Source organism: Solea senegalensis, linkage group LG14 (genome assembly GCF_019176455.1).
Source record: "Solea senegalensis isolate Sse05_10M linkage group LG14, IFAPA_SoseM_1, whole genome shotgun sequence".
Taxonomy (NCBI): Eukaryota; Metazoa; Chordata; class Actinopteri; order Pleuronectiformes; family Soleidae; genus Solea; species Solea senegalensis.
The window spans coordinates 8,743,271-8,762,743 of record NC_058034.1 but is presented as its reverse complement, the minus strand read 5'-3'; the positions used below and the strand labels follow the sequence as shown (position 1 = coordinate 8,762,743).

General features: G+C 40.7%; 2 protein-coding genes across 3 annotated transcripts; one reads left to right on the top strand and one right to left on the bottom strand.

The window, feature by feature from the left end:
* Positions 1-313: 313 nt before the first annotated feature.
* tab3 (TGF-beta activated kinase 1 (MAP3K7) binding protein 3) lies at positions 314-9,092 on the top strand. Of its 2 annotated transcripts, XM_044044127.1 has the most exons (7): positions 314-504; positions 1,180-1,351; positions 2,367-3,633; positions 5,211-5,371; positions 5,707-5,800; positions 7,830-7,913; positions 8,228-9,092. In XM_044044127.1, exons 2-7 carry the CDS (start codon positions 1,250-1,252, stop codon positions 8,371-8,373), a joined length of 1,854 nt encoding a protein of 617 aa, XP_043900062.1. In that variant the 5' UTR covers positions 314-504; positions 1,180-1,249; the 3' UTR covers positions 8,374-9,092. The 2 variants fall into 2 exon arrangements, with proteins under 2 accessions (XP_043900062.1, XP_043900063.1); XM_044044128.1 differs by lacking the exon at positions 1,180-1,351.
* An 80-nt stretch (positions 9,093-9,172) lies between these two features.
* On the bottom strand, positions 9,173-17,741 carry tmem47 (transmembrane protein 47). Its single transcript, XM_044044148.1, has 3 exons — positions 17,338-17,741; positions 11,527-11,667; positions 9,173-10,893 (listed from the first exon to the last, which is right to left on the bottom strand). The coding sequence occupies exons 1-3, from the start codon at positions 17,561-17,563 to the stop codon at positions 10,715-10,717; spliced, it is 546 nt and encodes a 181-aa protein (XP_043900083.1). The 5' UTR covers positions 17,564-17,741; the 3' UTR covers positions 9,173-10,714.
* Between the last annotated feature and the right edge of the window lie 1,732 nt (positions 17,742-19,473).

The window sequence follows — 19,473 nt, the reverse complement described above, 5'->3', positions numbered from 1 at the left end:
CTTGAAAGAGTTTCAATTATACCTAAAGACAATATCTTCAGTTGAAAACTATACGGCTGTAATGACTGTGCTCACATTTTCACTGCCTGTACACGTCTTTCTTAATTGTTTTTGGAGATTTTCCCCTTTGAGGGTTAAAGTTAATCTTATTTTATCTTATTATATTTATATATATTCCTTTATTTTGTTCATAAGTTCTGTTGTTGTCCATTTGTTGTCTCACGTTGTACAATTTCCTGTCAACCTGTGTATTTTTTGTCCATCTTCAAAAAAACAAAACAACAGATTTGAACGACTTCCTGGTCCGGGCAAATGTGTCATCGCGATACAACAGCCTGTCCGTGATCGGTTCCGCGGCGGGGGCCTGACGCTGGAATGCGAAACTATAAGTTATTAAGCCAAACCAAAAACCTGGGAAACCTCGGCGCGTCATTTCACAAACATCTCAGCTTGCTCTTATATCTCAGCTATGGTCTGAGCCATGAGACAGACGCGTAACATATGGTGAGTTTTAACAAGAGCTCCGCGCTACACCTCGCTGACTTTAGCATGACTAGCTAGCAAATCCATCCCTGTGACAGCTGACCGGGACTACGACTAGCATTAGCAGAGCTAGCTGCCAGACAGTTGACTAATTCTATTAATCTTACTTAAATTGGCTTTTGGAGATCTGTGTTGCTCACTGAGCCATCGGTACAACCTCGACGTTGTTGTTGCTTGCTGTAGGAGTGTCATTAGTCTGGTGTAGTTGTCAGTTTCAGTTATGTACTTAGGTTAAACTGATGCTCATAAGTAGCTTGCGTGCTAGCTAGAGATGGTATGTCGTCGTTGCTTGGTGCAAAGGTATGGCTAAACAAACAACAACAGACTGACAGGCCACCTTGTTAGCACCCGTGTGCGAATGCGAATGAACGTCAGGGATGGATGGTCTTTGTGATGGTGTGCTATTTTTCGTGATTTGTTCGACTCTTTTGATGGATACGTAGTGCTCATAAACAAACTCAGGTTGACATGCCCCGTAAAGACTAATAGAATTGTTGGCTGCAGTTATTGCTGACACATGGGGAGTGTGACAGACATTTTGCAGACCAGTAGTGCAAATAGGATTGTTTTTCACTCCAGGGTTCTCATGAAATTTGAGTTCAATCATCAACTTTGATTGTCATCTTGTATCTTTAGGGGATGAGCCGAGGTATGGTATTTCCCCCACTGCTGCTTTGGGCTCGTTGACTCTCTGTGTTGGCTCAGGATGGCGCAGGGAGGTTCTCAGCTCGACTACCACATCCTGCAGGACCTCAAGCAGCGTTTCCCGGAGATCCCAGAAGGGGTAGTGTCACAGTGCCTTCTGCAGGTATTTATTTACACCAGTGACGTGCCATGAGGTTCATGGCTGCTGAGGCACAGCTATACAAATATATTAACCCACAAAAGTAGTTTATTATCTAGGCAGTTGGCAGCATGCACACTGGCTACTGGTTATGTTTCATATCTCTTAAGCATTCTTTACACACATAGGTAAGGTACCTATTTGGCTAAGAAAGAATGAATGTTACATGAATGTGAGCACATTTGCTCTGCATCCTCCAAGAACAGCAACAACAAGCACCTGTTGGGCTCACATGTGCCTCTGTCAGTGTGGCAAGGTACTGTCTGCCTTACCTTGTGCCTCTTCACTGTGGTTTTATGTCATACACATTCATTGAAGATAATAGCCAGACTGTGGGAAGTATGGGTGAATAATAAACGTGTCTGCAAACATTATATTGGCCACATAGAGGGAGACAGCAACAGGCATGCATGCATGCATCAACCCAGTGTGTGAGGTATAGCAGTCTGAGGTGAGGTTGCCGCTGCCACACTTTTCATGTTTCTCCCCTGTATTTGAACAGTAAATGTGCAAAATCTGGCTATACCATCTGGCTATGGTTTTGGCTATAAAAATTATCAAACTTATTGGAATCATTCAGAAAACTAATTTATTATACAGACAAGTGGACTCATATATTTTATGTTATCATTATTTGTTTTTTACTTTTCATGATGACTCGTGTGGCTCTGTCTTACCTGACCACATATCCCAGATTTACACACACAGTCAGACACAATACACAACCATATGCTCATACAGCTATTTGGAGATTGTTAGAAAATTACGACAGAATGATATTGGAAAATTGTGACTGATTATCACATGGTTGGTGGGTAGATTCATTACCGCACATATTACTTTGTTTATACTACTACTCAGATATTAACCTCTAGCATTATCCCTTATGATGTATATTGCACAGTAAGACAGCACAATGAAGTTTTTAACACTCGGTAATACATTTTGTATTCCTGAGACTGTTCTGTTTCTGTCTCAGAACAACAACAACCTGGATCTCTGCTGCCACCTCCTTGCCCAGGAGAGTAATAGATACCTGTATGGAGAGTTCCACCACAGCCCAGAAGAAGGGCGAGTGAGAAACCACATGCTGCACATTAGTCTGGGCTACCCAGGCTCAGAGGCAAGTAAGACAAACGGAGGAGCAGCAGGAGTAGGGCGCTCTCTTGTGCACAGCACTAGTGACAGTCACATCGAACCCCAGCGGCCGAGCTACCCTGAGCCACTGTCAGCCCCTGCCACTATGGCCCCCTCCCCTGGATATAATCCTTTTTTTATGAATGACCAGAGCCGCACTGCAAGCACTCCCACTCCTCCACCCACCATGCAGGGCATGTCTCCCACATATGCCCCTATCCCACGTTATACTATGAACCCAATAACGGTCACCCTTTCTCAAAATATACCCAATGTTCCACAGGCTCTGCAGATCCCTCCTGGGCACTATGCTAACAGCACAAACACAACCTTATATATTCGACCCTCACCCTCCCAGAGCCCACAGCCAGCACCCTGGTCCTCTTCAGCAGCATCTGTCTATCAGCATCAGCAATCTCCCTACAGCACTCCCACATATGGCTCACCTTACAGCTCCCCACAACATCAAGTCCAGCCACAGCCCCAACCACAGCCTCAGCCCCAGCCACAACCCCAGCACCAGCAATATGTCTTTCTCCCTATTAGCTCCCCAACCCTTCCCAGCATGCCCTACCATCACCAGCAACAACCCCAACAACAGCCAGCTGTCTACAGGCCCTACCACACAAAAAGTTCTCTCAAGAACCAAATAGAGATTACCTTGGAGGGTCCACGACCACGCAGCAACTCACCCGTGCACACCCCTCACCCCCAAGGAGCGCTTTACATGGCCACCAGCCCTTCACCCAGCTCCCCTTCAAGGGGCATCACTATGAGTGGACCTCCAGGCCCAGCAGCCTTTCATCCTGGCTTGTACCTGCAGCACCAGGGTCCTGCAAGGCCTCGGCCAGCCTCTTCTCCTCAACCAGGCCAATCAGCCTACACTTTCAAAATCAAAGTGTCCCCCGGAGGTCAGGCCCAGAGGCCATCCAGCTCACCTCCAGTGACTGAAGCAGAGTCTCTTCTCAACATAGTAGACCAAGGGGAGCACAACGCTGCACCTGCACCCATCCTCCCCATTTCCGCTCTACCAGGGAATATTGCTAATCAATTTCAGCAAATGCCCCGACGCACAAGCTCAGGCTCTGATGACTATGCTTACACACAAGGTAAGGGATTCTTGAGTTTTCTTTAGCCCTGCATTTATGTGTATCACTTAGAAATGTTTTCCCTGTGAAACTGATATTTGATGTGTGTTTGTGGCTGTGCAGTTTATGATAAAGGCAAAGACTTTGTCTCAGTTTGCATTTTTGCACACGCACATGCTATGTTGAGTGCATGAATGTGTTCATACTGACCAGTATGGTTATATACAGTATCTGGATGAAAATAGTTTTGTTCTTCTTTCGGCTCCTCCCTTTAGGGGTCGCCACAGTGGATCATCTGCCTCCATTTTGCCCTATCCCTTGTGTCCTCTTCTGTTACACCAACTGTCCTCATGTCCTCCTCCTTCACTATGATCTTCCTCTTCCTCAGCTCCATCTTCAACATCCTTTGTCCATTATAATCACTATATCTTCTCTGCCCTTGACCAAACGATCTCAACCTTGCCTCTCTTATTTTATTCGCAAACTATTCAACCTGATTTGTCCCTCACATCTTCAGCTCTGCCAGCTCCAGCTCTGCCTCCTGTCTTTTGGACAGTGCCACTGTCTTCAAGCATACATCATAGCAGGTCGCACTAGCATCTTGTAGACCTTCCCTTTCACTTTTGCTGTTATCCTTCTGTCACACATCACCCCTGACACTCATCTCCATCCACTCCACCCTGCATTGCTGTGGATGTTTGACCCCAGGTATTGAAACTCATCCACTTTTGCAACCTCTACTCTTCACTGTTCTACGTGTCTCACTGTCATTCATACACAGGTATTCTATCTTGCCCCTGCTAACCTTCATTCCTCTTCCCTCCAGTGCATACCTCCACCTCTCCTGGCTCTAGATCTTTTGATCCACCTGCATCAAAATAGTTAAATGTGAAATTTAACTATTTTTGTGACACAAAAATGTGACATACAAGTAAAACACTGACTTTTTTAAGTCAACTGACCAAGGCAGGTTTAGTTAGACACATAAAACACCACTAACCAAAGTGCATAACAGCCACATGTGCTTTCAGACAACATGATACAGTTGAAATCAACACTCTATGCCATGAAGTATGCTGTGTGTGCTATGTTCATATGTGGTAGTGTACTAAATGGAATATCTGATGTCAGAATTCAGCCTGAAGAAAACTGTTTGACATCATAACTCATGAAACCTTGTTTACTGATGCATTTCATCTTGGAAACTGATATTTGTTTTCAATGTACTGTCTCTTTTTCTCCATGTGTTTTCATCTGTATGTTTTTTTCTGTTTCTGTTTTTTGGATAAGACATATACTGTATAACTGACACATCTCAGTTCCAGTACTGCAGGGTGTGTCTCTTTTGTTGGAAATGTATAAAATGATATCTAATCCATTAATTAAATTAGATTTACCTTTTTATTCATTCATAAGCTGCTGGTTCGTGTGCTGGTAATGGATATACATTTTTGCTAATTTAATTTTGTCTTTGTTACATTTGAAGTTTTTTTTTGTTTGAAAAGACAAATGATGAGTAAGGGGAATTTATTTGGTAGTGTTAAACTTATCCAGGCTAAATTGGTATCATTTACTATATATACTACTCTGTTTTATAGCTCTCTTGCTCCACCAGCGGGCCAGGATGGAGCGTCTACTGAAGGAACTGATGCTGGAGAAGCAGAAACTAGAGCAGCTCAAAGCTGATGTCAACAACATGGAATATGATGCCCTTCAAAGGCGCTTTCGACGAGTAAATTCAACCAGTCTTATACCCAGAGTAAGGACTTGCACATTTCTTGTCATCACAAATCTTAAATTATACATTTCCATATGCTCACAAACATTATTTAAAACCACAGACAATAATTATTATTCATTGTACAGATTCATAAAAAATGAACAGAAGATCCAGCAATAAAAGTAATAGTAGTAATAATAACATTAGTAGTAATAATAATAATAATAATAATAATAACAATAATAATAATAATAATAACAATAAAACATAATACCATGTTATATAAAGTGATGGGAAAAAAATGACCTTGTAAGAAGCTTGAAATGGTCACGGGAGTATATTTGGTGATGTGCTTTTGGTTATTCTAACTGCAGCCAGAGGAGATGACCAGATTGCGGAGTTTTAACAGACAGCTTCAGATTGATATCGACTGTACTCTGAAAGAGACGGATCTACTGCAGTCTAGAGGTATATATACACACACTCACTCACACCACATGCTCACTCAGAAGTGCACATTACAATCCTGGGTGTACCCCACCTATCGCCCTATGTCAGCTGAGATTGGCACAGCACCCCTGCAACCCTCCTAACAAAGCGTTAGAAAATGGATGGATGGATGGACTGGTCTTGAAAAAGCAGAACAGAAGCAGACCAGATTTAGCTCCAGCGTGATGGCTCCATTGCACCTTTTTAATCATACAAACCACTAGTGCAGGCATGATTCTGCCAAGTTAGGCTTCACGGATAAGATGCTGTGTTTATTTTGATGTGTGATGTTTAGGTAAGAGCCCAACCAACACAGGATTTTCCAGTCCAGTGCCCGTTTAGATTTTTGAGGGTTTAAAAATGTGCAGGTATTCTCCTTTCCAGTTGTACAAATATGTTTTAAAAATATTTCTAGTGTTTTTCTGCACTAACAGTAAATCGATTTACATGTGAATTGTGAGTTATATCCCACAAAAACCTTTTAGTAAACAAAGAGCAAAATATGTATTGAAGTTGTTTTAAAGAGCATGATTTGTTAATATTTTTCCTTAAAGCTGTGATTGATAAAGCATCTAGGTATGCAGTCAGGTTGGAAATTGTACTAAATCACATTTCTTAAAGATGGATAAAGATGGATAACACATAATATGATTGGGAGTCGAGCTACTACTGCATGTATTACTTAAGTTGAACCAGAGATCAGACTCGAACTGGTCTCAATGCTCTGACCATGTGACACAGTTTCCGTCTCTAATAATCTCTACTGCATTTTTTAGGACTGACGAAGAGACCAATTTGTTGCTCCATCAGCTTAAAGAATTTTATATTTTTAAGTCAGTGTTTAGACATGCTATCAACTTGCCACTTGCTAAACTGTAAACTGCCTTATACCAACAAGCTTAAAGGGTCTCCCTAGTGGAGCAGAGGTGAAAACACTAAAGTCAATAAATCAATTCTCTACTTCTGCTCGTATACTGGGACAAGAGCAGTGTTGCAATTGAACAACTTCGTTAAGCTACTTGACTGTGGTTTGGCACGTGTCGAGGGTCTTTATTCTGAGCTTTTGAATCGTGGCAAGTGGCAACCCTGGTGCCACTCTCAGATTTTGTTTTTAAGGATGATCCGTATTATAAGTTGGTTAATAAGTCTTAACTCACAACAAAAAAGCAGCTTTAAAGTAACTCTGTGTTCTATAGTCATTCTCACAATGTACACAATGTCTTTCTTTCAATGTAAACATGTTAATCCACGGAAATGTGTTGGCAGACAATAACGTATGTATGTCAAGATTCAGGACATCAGTGTAGTCCTATACTTACAATGTCCCTGTTATTTAGAAGCATCCCCACTTTGCGCCGTATTTTAAACACAAACATCAAACAATAGTCAAATGGATCAATGATTGTGTAACATTGTGGAAAATGCTGCTAATTGTGATTGGTTTGTAACAGCCAGTAAATGTGTAATTTGCATCACCCAACATCCAGCTCATTGACCAAGAAAACTTTGCTCAAGGGAAAATGCAGCTGCAAGAATATATCGTCAAACCATCTTCACGCCATCTTCGTGTGGCTTAAGTATTATATTAACTTGTAAGTTTATATAAATAGAAAGTATTTTAACTAAAACTGGTGTCTTTAAGCTAGCAATATTATAATGCTGGTAAAAAATAATGTATGGAACTGTGTCCAAGTGAAGAAGAAAAAACAGTATAATTCATACTGAATTGGCTTAGTAATTGTATTATTATATTCACTAGGGGCTGTAAAGAAAGAGAAACCAAGGATCTGCACTGGTTGTGGCGTGTTGCATCAGGGTTCAATGAAATAATTGGGCATTTTGAATATTGGACGCATTACTTTTTTACGTTTATTGTTGCAATAATTGAGCTAGGTTAAACAGCTATTCTTTTCTGGAGCTGGAAACCAGTTGGACTGATGACAAACTTTTACCTGGGATGATCACTTTTAAATAAACGTCAGTATTTGATTTCTGCTTTCTTCCACAGGGAAGTTTGATCCAAAAGCAATGAACAACTTTTATGACAACATTCAGCCTGGTCCAGTTGTTCCACCTAAACCCGGAAAGAAAGGTGAGAATTGTCCAAAGCAGTTTCCATGGCATAAATATGAGCCCTACGGATTTGAGTTTCTGCCACTTTCATATTTGTCTTATCTGGCATTCAGCTGTCAGGGTATTTGGGACTTTTTTTTGTATTGACCTCCACAAATCTGTTGGTATGGAACCTAGATGAGAAAGATGGATATTTAGTGAATGCCAAATTCTATCAACACACACACTTATAAATGGTTGATGACCTTGAGGTGTTGACACTGAAATTGTTGCATTTTGCATTTTATCACACAAATAGTCTTTTTATGTACTGCTTCTGTCTGGCTTCATCAGAAGGGGAGCAGGGCTCCAAGTCAGTGCCAAGGCTTCAGAGGGACGAGGACTTTGAAGGCGCCCAGTGGAACTGTGAAAGCTGCACCTTCCTCAACCACCCTGCACTCAACCGCTGTGAACAGTGCGAGATGCCGCGCTGCACCTGAGCTGAGGACTGTGCTGTATTTCCACATACTTGCTCCATCTCCTGCCGCACCCCTCCAGAATCTTGTCTAGAGGTCTTCCGTTCTCAATCAGTATATAAGTCCCTCTTACCTGCTGAGGAAGAGCCACTATCCCTGACTTCCCACTTGTGCTGCAGCTCACATCCACTGCTCCTGTGCACTTTGGCCCTCATTTCTGTTGGCGGATGATTAAACCTTTTCCGGACGGTTGGAGACTCTTCTCATGGCAAATGTATAGAAGAGGCAGTGACATTCCGTGACACTGGCAGTGATTGAGATGGAGCTTCTGAAAGGTCAAATTATTGAGGTTTGATGAGGGGAAGCTATGGTTTACCTAGCGAACATTCCATGCAGAATGAGTGACTGCCCTGTTTACACAACTATGCCTATTTCTGAACTCAAAATGGAGGAACCTCTACTTAAATTCAGAACCTGTAACTATCTCTCTCTCTCTGACAGTGAATCAACGAAAGCAATGGTATATAAGTTGTGACTAATGCGAAATGTAGACTGTACACTGTATCTAGCTCTGTATTAGAGCTCATTTCACTGAAAGAACACTAAAGACAATTGCATTTAAGTATATTTCTGGTACTTATATGCATATCATGCCACCCTGTATTATGTGTTCTTAAGATATTGATTTTCTGTGCAAATGCCTCAACTTGCTGTACTTAAATAAAGGAGCTGATTCTATGTGACTTTACCATGCAAATGTCACATTTCTACATAGTCCATATTCCACAAATGCTCTGATTTCCCCCAAATGAACATGTACACCTTTTTTTTTTTCACAGTACACGTTTATTGTATTGGTAAACAAGCCACTGGGATTCAAGTACAGCAGCAGGTGTTACATTATTTTACAAGTGTTGCAAAAGAGAAATAGAAGTTCCTGACTACCTTTTTTTTAAATAAGTTGTGAGAAGATCCCTCACTGTCCTCCTTAGTTTCATCTTAACACAACTCACCCACAGCATGCTGGAATTTTCTTAAGTAACTGGAGACGCAAGTAAAAAAAGACCCAGAACATGCCTCTCTGAAAATTGATGCATCCTTAATGGCGCCTACTTAGAATCCCCATTTCCTACAGTGGTAAGATAAGGAGGCATCACATGGGGAGGTGTGTGCTCACATGTGATATGATCATGCAGCTTTGCACACATGCACTCAGAAGACCTGGTCATTTGCCTTCTTCCTTCCCACTGTTCTGCTTGGAATGGATGTTACTTAGAAGTGTGGTTACTACACATACATGTTGATACAAGAGTCTTTTTCAAAATTATGCTGCAGGACGAAAGTTTAAGCATAGTTTATATGTATTGACAGTGTTAATTATTCATGACTGAATGTCCCCCTCATTAGTATAGATATTTGGATATGGCAGAGGAATGTTCATACTGTTTTTCCATAGCTCCTATGTATTATGTGACTATTTTAACACATATAGGCAGGAGAGATAAAAGTTACTCTTCTAGAGCTTCATTCCATATTTTCCCTAATGTTATTATGCCCTACTAGAGGAAGAAAACAAGTCCAAGTTCTAGTTAAACTGAATCTATGGGGAAATGTAGGATGTTACATTTCCTTTGGAAGGCCCTGTCTTCCTCACTTTGTAATCCTCAGGATGTGAGTCAGTGAAAATGTTCCATTAATTGCCTGATTATTCCTTGCCTCCTTTTATAATTGGGGAATTGTTAGTCCACAAACTCCTCCTTATATGGGGTCAGTGAATCCCTCTGCTGCCACCAGATTCTCTGCCCAAATCTTAGACCAACTGGAGTTCCACTTACAGGGGACACAGACAAAATGTGACATTTTCTCCCAGACTATCTCATTTGGTTATAGAAGTCCTGTTCACAGCTGAGCTGGCTACCAACTCTCGGATCACAGAGTTTCAAAGTGAACAAAGTATCAAAGAGAATAATAACCTTTTTTAAATCTATTTTTATACTTTTGCTTTGGGAATAGCTATGGCTGTTTTGGGGGGTGGGGTGTCTGTTTGTCCTTCATTTCGACCCCCTCTTGTAAGCAATGCCTTCAAATTTGTTATAAAAAATGTACTTTTGTATTTCAAGATTTATTTAATATACTAATTATAACAAGGTGCACTTAATAATTAAGTTTTCACTACATAAATTATGAGTGTGGACATAGATGGTCGTGAACTGAAACTCATCTGATCAGTGAAGGCAAACAACCACAATGCAGTCATTCATTCTAGTTGTAATCTGTGTTTGTGCACTTGTGTAACATTTTGTTTTACAGAGTGGGCTCCGGTAGAAAAAAGGGAATCCTGGTTTCCGCTCCTGTCTCACACATTTCAGTAGTAGTCTTCATAGTTTTTGGGGTTGAGGCAGTAGAGGATAGCGCCTCCAAACGAGAAGATGGTGGATCCCCAGGCAAGGCCGTATCCCCAGTTGAATTCATGATACACCCTCAGACTGACCGTCTCAATGAACTTAATGGGGAACAGGACCAAGCTGCACACCTGAAGAACCACTGCAAAGACAAAAAGGGGAAAGAGAGAAGGTATATATGTCAAAAATGTATACTTTTTTTATCTTATTGGGTCAAGCAAATATGATATATCGTCGCCCTTCCTAGTGTATTACCATAACCCATATGCTAGGGCAAATACTGCTATTGTAATTAATAGACGAAGGTGCTCTAAAGTAAACAGTCCCTGCCATAATGGTGGAGAAATCTACGCTAAGAGTTGCTCCATCCATGTTCAATACATAGACTTTATGCACTTTGTTCTCTATGTTATGAATAAATTGACAAATCCTGCGCTCTTTGACGGACGTTTTTGTTTCTTCTGTTAGACAGATATTGTGATGTATCACTATATGATTGTCATTGTTATATGGTCATTGTGGACCATATATCCCATAACGCAATGTGAATCCCACCCCTATCTAAAACAACCATGACTAACTTGTGGAACACCTGAAAGAAGGAAGAGTTAAGGCCAATGCCACTGAAAACTTGCATTCAAATATGAGTTGATAGGTTTGCCTGGGAAGATCCTTACAACCTCCTATGCCAATCTAATTTTAGAAGCTGAGTCACTATATTTTTTGGACTTTTCCTCAGTTCTTTCTCCCACAATAAACAAATGTTTTTGCGTACCTGCAGAGAACAGCATGACGGCTACTGGCTTGTAGCAGCGACTCCTGGAGCCAGAGCACAGGGACACCAGAGCCACCAGGAAGGAGAGCAGGGTGAGTGCCGCCCCCCCTAACAGTAGGGCCAGCGTGGCGATCTGCCAGTCTGAGACAAACACACACACAGACACAGAGAGAAAGTGACTGTGGGGGAGGCATGAAATCACACTGAGATATGAGAGTGTGACATAGGTAGCTAAAATAAGGTTACACTGGAGAGCTGTGTCCGTGCCGCTGGCGGGAGAGAGGAAAGTGGAGAGATAAAGGGGAAGGGATAAGAGGAAAATAAGCAAGATATTGGTGAGCCACAGGAACACTGCAATGTTCAGAGGCACACAAGAGAAAACCGTATCACCACAGTGTAAACACAAACTATTTGTGGTCAGAAGACAGAGACAACTCCCCCCAGCACATTCTGAGAATCCAATGAAGGCTAATTATGTTTTGATGCGAGTAACTGACGGGAGGGTCAATGACCAGCAGCAGAACAAGAGTGATCTCCATGCAGCGTTTAACCCTTGGACAGCAACACAGCAGTTTCTGTCTAACGAGAAACAAACAAACACAGATTTCAGCAGTTCACTAAAGATACCAGTGCAGCAGAAAGACAAAGTGATTCTGACTCAGGTAATGATTATCCATCCCTCTTACTGACACTACCTTAGCAGCAACTTTAGCATTTCATTGAAATTTACTTTAAAAACACTCTCAACAAGATAGAATCATCATGTTATCTCACTTTTAACTCCATGCAAAAAAGGGGCGGTACGTGTACTTTATACAGACTTAATTAGCCATGGGAGTGATTGTTGAGAGACACTATTATTATATTATTGTTTATAGATTAAGAATCTCTGTTGTAACTTCCCTGTGTACTTAGACAAACAGGGTGTACATGTAAACAGGCAGAGGATATTATGATGGTGCTTTTGATTACAAGGGAGGAAATAATTTAAAGTACTGTGGGTGGGAAAAATGAAGAACTTTTATGTCACATTTCTCTTTGTTTTCTTCTTTTTTTATGAAGTAAACAAGGTGAGCAAAATTGAAGCATTGCCAATCTAGTGAGAGAGGCAGAAAAATTGTTAAAACATTCAGCAGTGAGGGGGGAACGTGACAAAACATAAGCTCCTTAAAGAACAGTTCCCACTCATGTTGAGGGGAGACTTTATTCCAGCGAAGTATAGCTCAAATATAAACAAACATCCACTACTTTTTGACCAAATATGGTTCAGGCTTAAAAATGGGTCCTGTCACCACAGGATGTTGGAGAGAGCCCACAGAGAACAGAGCACCCACTTAACACAAGGCCCCCCTCCAGGAAAGACCCCTCGATTTCTCCTGCCACGGCCTCTCAGTGAAAGGGCCTTGGCCTGCAGCTGTTAGTGTAAACCTTTGGTGAGATACAGTATCTTCTCGAGTTTAGTTTGGTGCCTTCAGCCCAGTGAGTGGAAAAGCCTTATCAGTGCACCCAGGGGACAGCAGCATGCAGGAAAAAAGTCCTCTCATCTCAGATTTGGAACACACCCTCACACTGTGCAAAAAACACAGCCAAACAGAGTTATGGTGCTTAAAGGCTTTGACGAGCAGGAAGTGCCAAACTATTAATCAGAGCCCTACATGATGACAGATGGAAGAGAAGATACAGTTCACAAGATCTAATCTGAGCATTAATTATGGTCCCCCTGTTTGCCTGTGCGGGACTGATGTTTTGTTCATCGAAAAAAAAAAACCTTTAGGGCCCCATTTCTGTTTCTTTGTCTGGGACAATGGTGGGAGATTTGTGTCACAGAAGAGCCTTGAGTGTGTCGCTTGCTTTCTCTCTCTTCTTTATCTCTCTCACACACGTACATATGGCAAGTGGTTTTAACATTTAATCAGAGAGGATATTTACTACCGATATCTGTCATTCTTACTTGTCTGCATTTCGATTTTTGCCATTCATGTGTATGGGGTTTGGCATCATAGATATCCAAAAACTGTAGATAACAGTAATTCCAATAACAGATATTTACGTCATTATGACTACATTCTCCTTTTTAGACATGTTCTATTAAGTTATAGTAATAGTCATAATGACGTAGTAGATATCTGAAACTGGAATTAGAGAGATTCAGTTACAGATTTCCACAACTGAATTGTAGATATCTATGATGACAAACCCCACACACATGAATGGCAAAAGTGATGTCATTCTGACAAGTAAATATTGAATTACAGATATCTGGTACTGTAGTTTTGACGACTAAGAATGACGTCACAGATGTCTGCAACTACAATTCATACTAGTCACAATGAAATTATGATCTCTTATCTGTCATGGTAATTCCAGAGCGTCAAACTCGGCAATTATATGTTAAAAAGGCTTGTCATATGTACACGTGTGCTTCACATCCACACTTGACTGTGGGCAGGTCTGATGCTTGGAGCCTGAGGTAGTTATCTGAGGTTAGTCATGGTTAACTCTATAGCAATAACTGATAATGTCGCTGAAGTGATGGTCATAAGATGTTCATCACTGTTGGGTGCAAAGAAAATCATCACTATCTGGGAAAACAAACTTGTCCACAAATTAAACATTAAGCATAATTTGATTGGCTAGTGCTTGTGCTGGAATATTTGCATCATTTGAGTAGATGATGCTCTCGAAGTGGTGCTTGTAAAGTTGAACATTTTTCAACTAATACCTCACAAGCACGTGCAAAGCAAAAGCAATTAAACCATAATGCAGGTTGGCAAAAATTGGACATTGGAAACAAGTGAAATCCGATACAACCTGTAAACCGTAAATATTATGTAATTGCTTCACTTAACAAAGGCAACATGCTTTAAAGAGAGATGTTCACCACCACTGTCATGTGACCAGGATGTGAGTAATACTCCAACCAGTGCAGTATTATGTTTTCTAAATGACTGATTAAAATCTAGGTGGTAAATGCATCAGCTCAAATATCATAGTAATGGCTTAGCTGTTTAAAAAGGTAAGACTATCAGACTAATATCTCTGTTGGTAGAAATCCAAGGTTGTGATAGCGGCATCAGACACCAAAAAGTGCTATCAAGTCCCATCCCTATACACACACTAGCTCGCTGACCATCCCCAAATTCACAATCAATAACACAGTAAATTATTAATATGCTTTGCCGTCTCTGCATCTGATTGGTTTCACTCACACTATGGCTCCACATTTATCCCCTCATCTCACACCAACCTGGCATCCACACGCACACACACACATTGCTGTGTCATCACGGCTCCACATTCCTAACCCTGTGTCAGGTCTGTACCTTTTATACTTTCCCTCTGACCCCATGCCTAAACAAGTGTGTTCATGTATGGGTATCTTTGTGAGGACCAAGAAACTCTTTTTGAGGGTTAAGACTTGGTTTGAGGGTTAGGGTTAGTCACTTTATTTGTGATGGTTAAGGGAATGCATTATGTCTATGAGGGTCCTCGCTATGAATGATGCACAAACGTGTGTGTGTGAGAGAACCAGAAACAGAAAAAGAGCTACTGTACAGTGAAACATTTCATGAGCCTGTAACGAGGCAACATCTATAATGTCTGCATTCTAATTCACACTGAAACTTATGGTGCAGGCCTTGCAGTACAAGCTCAAAACATCAGAGCAGCCAGCTGGTGTTTCAAACTAATAGGATTTATTTAATGCCAAGAGCATGACACGGAGGAAATATTGGGGGGCTGATGAGGGCTGTGGTGGGGGGTGGGGGGTGGAAACTGATTACTGGGATTCAAATCAATAAGGCTAGCCAAGCACAAGCCTGAGGAAATGGGCAGTTTGCTGTGTGCATTTACTGTGGTATGCTGTTGCTGCTGACACGGAGACTGCATGTCTTTATATGGCACCAAAGTGCACTTTGTCTGCACTGACAGGGGAAGGATTGGGGCCAGTGTGACCCACAGTTACACATCTCTCAGACGGAAAGAAAACAGTTTGTCAGACTAACAAAAACACAACTCTCCACTCAGCACACTGGGGCAGGTCAGCACCGGCAAATGGAGTATTTTCTTGCTGACTGACCTAAAAACAATATAAGCTGATACAATCTTTCTGAAAAAGAAAAATCACTATTTAGTGCAATGTATATAAGACCATAGCACGGCACCACATGTGAAAGTTGACATTTTCCTAAGCAATTTTGGCATTTTCAAGCCAGCAATGCAATCAATGTTAAACTCACATTAACAGGTCAGCGTGTCGCCTAACAGATCTGCCAGAGCAAAGCAATTGCAGTAAACATCAACATTACACGTCGGACAAAGAACATCACATTAGATTTTATAGGCCAGTCATCAGGCTTTAAAAGGCATTTCCTGAAATCACAACAGACTTTTGTTCGAACAGCATCAGCCACCAGTTTGAGTTCAACCACCTTTCTTTTTTTATCTCTGTATGAACAGCTGTGGTGGAAATATGAAATGCTTCCATTATAGAAACTTAATGTGGGGAATCCATGCAGAAGTTTCCTTAAAACAGGACATCAGCGTTTCTGGAGTGCTTCACTTGTTTCCCTGGTTACTAATCTCCAGGCATCTGGACCTCTGGGGAGTTCTCTGCTCTGAGTTAACCTCACTCCTTGGCCGGTGAAGAAGCCCACACAAAGGCTCATTTTGTGCGCAACAAAAGGCTAAATGAAACCCCAGCTGGACCGCTATACTGGCAAGACCAAATTCCCACATCATTGGGTGTCGCTCTGGGAAAAAAAACTTTACCAGCCTGGATTGATAGTAAATCTTGTTCATCAAACTTTCATACTTCAAGATGACTTTAATAGTTCAACATGTAATTTCAGGCAGAAAAGTTCTGCAGTTTAAATTAACCAGGCAATAGTTAATCATAAAGTAATTAACATGTACCAATCTCCAGGGCCGTGTTTTATAATTCTCACCCACAGAACAGATTGGTTTAGCAGCACACAGTCTGCAGGGAACCTTTGTTGTCCCCGAGCTCCGCACACATCTGACGTATGTGAAAGTCTGTGCTCCTAATTCAGAATTCTGCATTCAACAACATGAATTTAACTTCTTAGGTAAATAACAAAATATAGGCTACTCCTGAATAAATAAAAGACACATTGATGAATAATGCAATATCCATCAGTGGAAAACCAAAATCATGATTTAAAACTACAGACAAGTGATCCCTGAATTGTTTTAGCAATGTATATAGGGCTGAAACTGAAATTACTCGATTAATTGATTATTAATTGATTACTAAATTCATTGTCAACCATTTTGATAACATTTCTATAGAATAAAAACTAGTTTTCAGATTTTTTATCAGCTTTTTAAATGTGAATATTTACTGGTTGCTTTGCTCCCTAGAACAAAGAAATTATTAAAACTGAATATGTCAGGTTTGAGAAACACTGATTTTTCGTTTTTCAGCATTTTCTGAACCAAATGATTACTTGATTAACGGAGAAAATAATCGACAGAGTAATCTATTTTCTTATTATCTAATTATCGTTAGTTTCAGTCTTCAATACCAATATATAAAAGGTTTCACGTGTATCAATATTATCAGTTGCTCTTTAGTCGAGTGTTTCTTGTTTTCTGTCCTTTAATGAGTTTAAAAACAATTAACTGGTTTCTTCAACTATCACAGTCATGCTCATTGGGGTTTTAGTCGATGCTACACACTGTTTAAAAACTTGTGCACAACAACATGGTGTGTCCCACAGTGTCCCACACAGCATCACATCATCACATCATCAGTGTGGAGGCTACAGGCGTCGTGGGCGCGTCTCTCACCCGTGGACAGCGTGCTGTTGCAGGACCACTCCGCGGAGCTGAGGTGCTTCCAGCAGGACACCCACAGTGACAGGTAGTACTGGTCGTCTGCCGTCACCCACGCCGCGCTCACCATGGCCCCGACATCCAGGCATAGTGCGAGGAGGACGCACACTAATCCCACCAACTTCAGGGGCGTCAGCGGCGACACCCGGACCTCCTCTGTGCCGCTCACGGATGAAGACATGTCCAATTAAAGTGGCTCACTCAGTCAACAATTAACAAGAAGAAAACACTACAGATCTGTGGATGAAGTCGCGGGTGTCCCCCCCTGCCTGTGGGTAGCAGGCTGGGGACCGTCTTTCCTCTGTATGTCCTGAGTCCAGAACCTGAGCTCTGTGAACTGGACCAGGCTGCACTTCACTGAAACAACACTGAGCTGCTGCTGCTGCTGCTGCCTCCAAGGTCCTAGTGCCGAGATATCATAGCTGCACAGTGGTGTCAAACTCGCATCCCGCGGGCTCTATAGTGAGCAATAATTTTATTGTAATGATAATGATAATGATAATAATAATAATAATAATAATAATGATAATGATTACATATAAGGTTGTATTTATCACATGATTAAATGTGTTGTAATGTATCAAAGTACTAATATTTGGTTACTGTCCAAAAATTCACGTTTCTGTATATTTCTAGCAACTTTTACTTTTACTCCACTACATTTCCCCTAACTATCTTTGTTACCATAACTCAATCCTTACTCTTACACTTTTTAAATGTACATATATATGTATATTTTATATCAGAAAATTACTTTTGCTATGTAAGGACAGTAAATGTCATATACTTAAACACTTTTACTTAAGTAATATTATTAAAAAGTAATAACAATTATATATATATTGATATATACATATATCTATCTATACCTATATATACATATACTCTATATAGCAGTCATGGAGGGCCATTAGAGTGGTGGTACCAGCAAAACCTGCATAGAAACTGTGTTTATTGTTTCATTTTGGCTTCATTAGTGGATACTGTTGTTTGTCTAAATGTAATGGTGGTGTTTGCATATTATTTTGCACTTTTACCAGGGGAGAAAAATCTAATTTAGCCGACACTATGTTGGATATTGGCAAATTACAGCCATTGAAAGCCATAATGATATAAATCAGTTTTCAGGTAAACATTTTTCTTATATGAGTCTGTGTTTGACTTTTAAACTACAACCTTGCATTTCATGGGGTAGATTTCTTTCTCAGCTCTATCTTTTGTTTAACACTCTTTTACGCGCATGTGTGCACACATAAAGAGGGCTTATACAACACTCTTTTTTTTTCTTAATTCAACTAGCAAATTCCTTGTCCTTGGGGAAGTGTCTTGGAATTAATACATATTGATTAACATGCACATAGACATGGGTCACTCCGGAGAAATACAATATCTGTGTTAGGCTCCTTGTGCCTGTATTTTCAGTGTGGAACTAATGAACTGTGATAAAAATGTAGTTGGTAAAACACAAGTTCAGGTGTGTGTGTGTGTGTGTGTGTGTGTGTGTGTGAAAGAAAGATTATTATGAGTGTAGGTCACTGGTTCCTAGCGGCAAAGTCTTTCTGATGATTACCAGATTGTAATCACTAGAGACTCGATGGGTACAGACACAAGGAACACACACGCACACACACACACATAGGCCTGTTCTAACCACAGAGCAGTGAGAACGTAACATCGCTGAGTTACATAGTAGTATGTTGCATGTGGAGGGTATGTTACTGCTGAGACTGGCATTTTTATTGACTGGCACAGAACATTAAGCAAACAAATCACTCTTGTTTCTTCCACTGCCAATAAGCATTACTGATTAGTCAGTAATAGTTAAGTATGTCGTCCAAAAAGTCACCAAAAAGTCATAGTTTACAATGTCGTCTAAAATTTGACAAAAAAGTCATAGGTTAGTGTGTGGTCCAAAATTTGACAAATAAGTTATAGTTTAGTATGACGTCCAAAATTTGACAAAAAAGTCATACATTAGTATGTCGTCCAAAATTTGACAAAATAGTCATAGGTTAGTATGTCTACTAAAATATGACAAAAGCTTCATAGGTTAGCATGTCTTCCAAAATTTGACAAAAAAGTCATAGGTTA

Bases quoted from the DNA above. Each gene is read 5' to 3' on its own strand.
- tmem47 (XM_044044148.1), bottom strand. From the start codon at position 17,563: ATGTCTTCATCCGTGAGCGGCACAGAGGAGGTCCGGGTGTCGCCGCTG. The intron at 11,668-17,337 runs GTGAGAGACGCG...TGTTTGTCTCAG, and splicing joins CAACAGCACGCTGTCCACGG to ACTGGCAGATCGCCACGCTG. The intron at 10,894-11,526 runs GTACGCAAAAAC...TTGTCTTTGCAG, and splicing joins CGTCATGCTGTTCTCTGCAG to TGGTTCTTCAGGTGTGCAGC.
- tab3 (XM_044044127.1), top strand. From the start codon at position 1,250: ATGGCGCAGGGAGGTTCTCAGCTCGACTACCACATCCTGCAGGACCTC. The intron at 1,352-2,366 runs GTATTTATTTAC...TTTCTGTCTCAG, and splicing joins TGTCACAGTGCCTTCTGCAG to AACAACAACAACCTGGATCT. The intron at 5,801-7,829 runs GTATATATACAC...TTTCTTCCACAG, and splicing joins GGATCTACTGCAGTCTAGAG to GGAAGTTTGATCCAAAAGCA.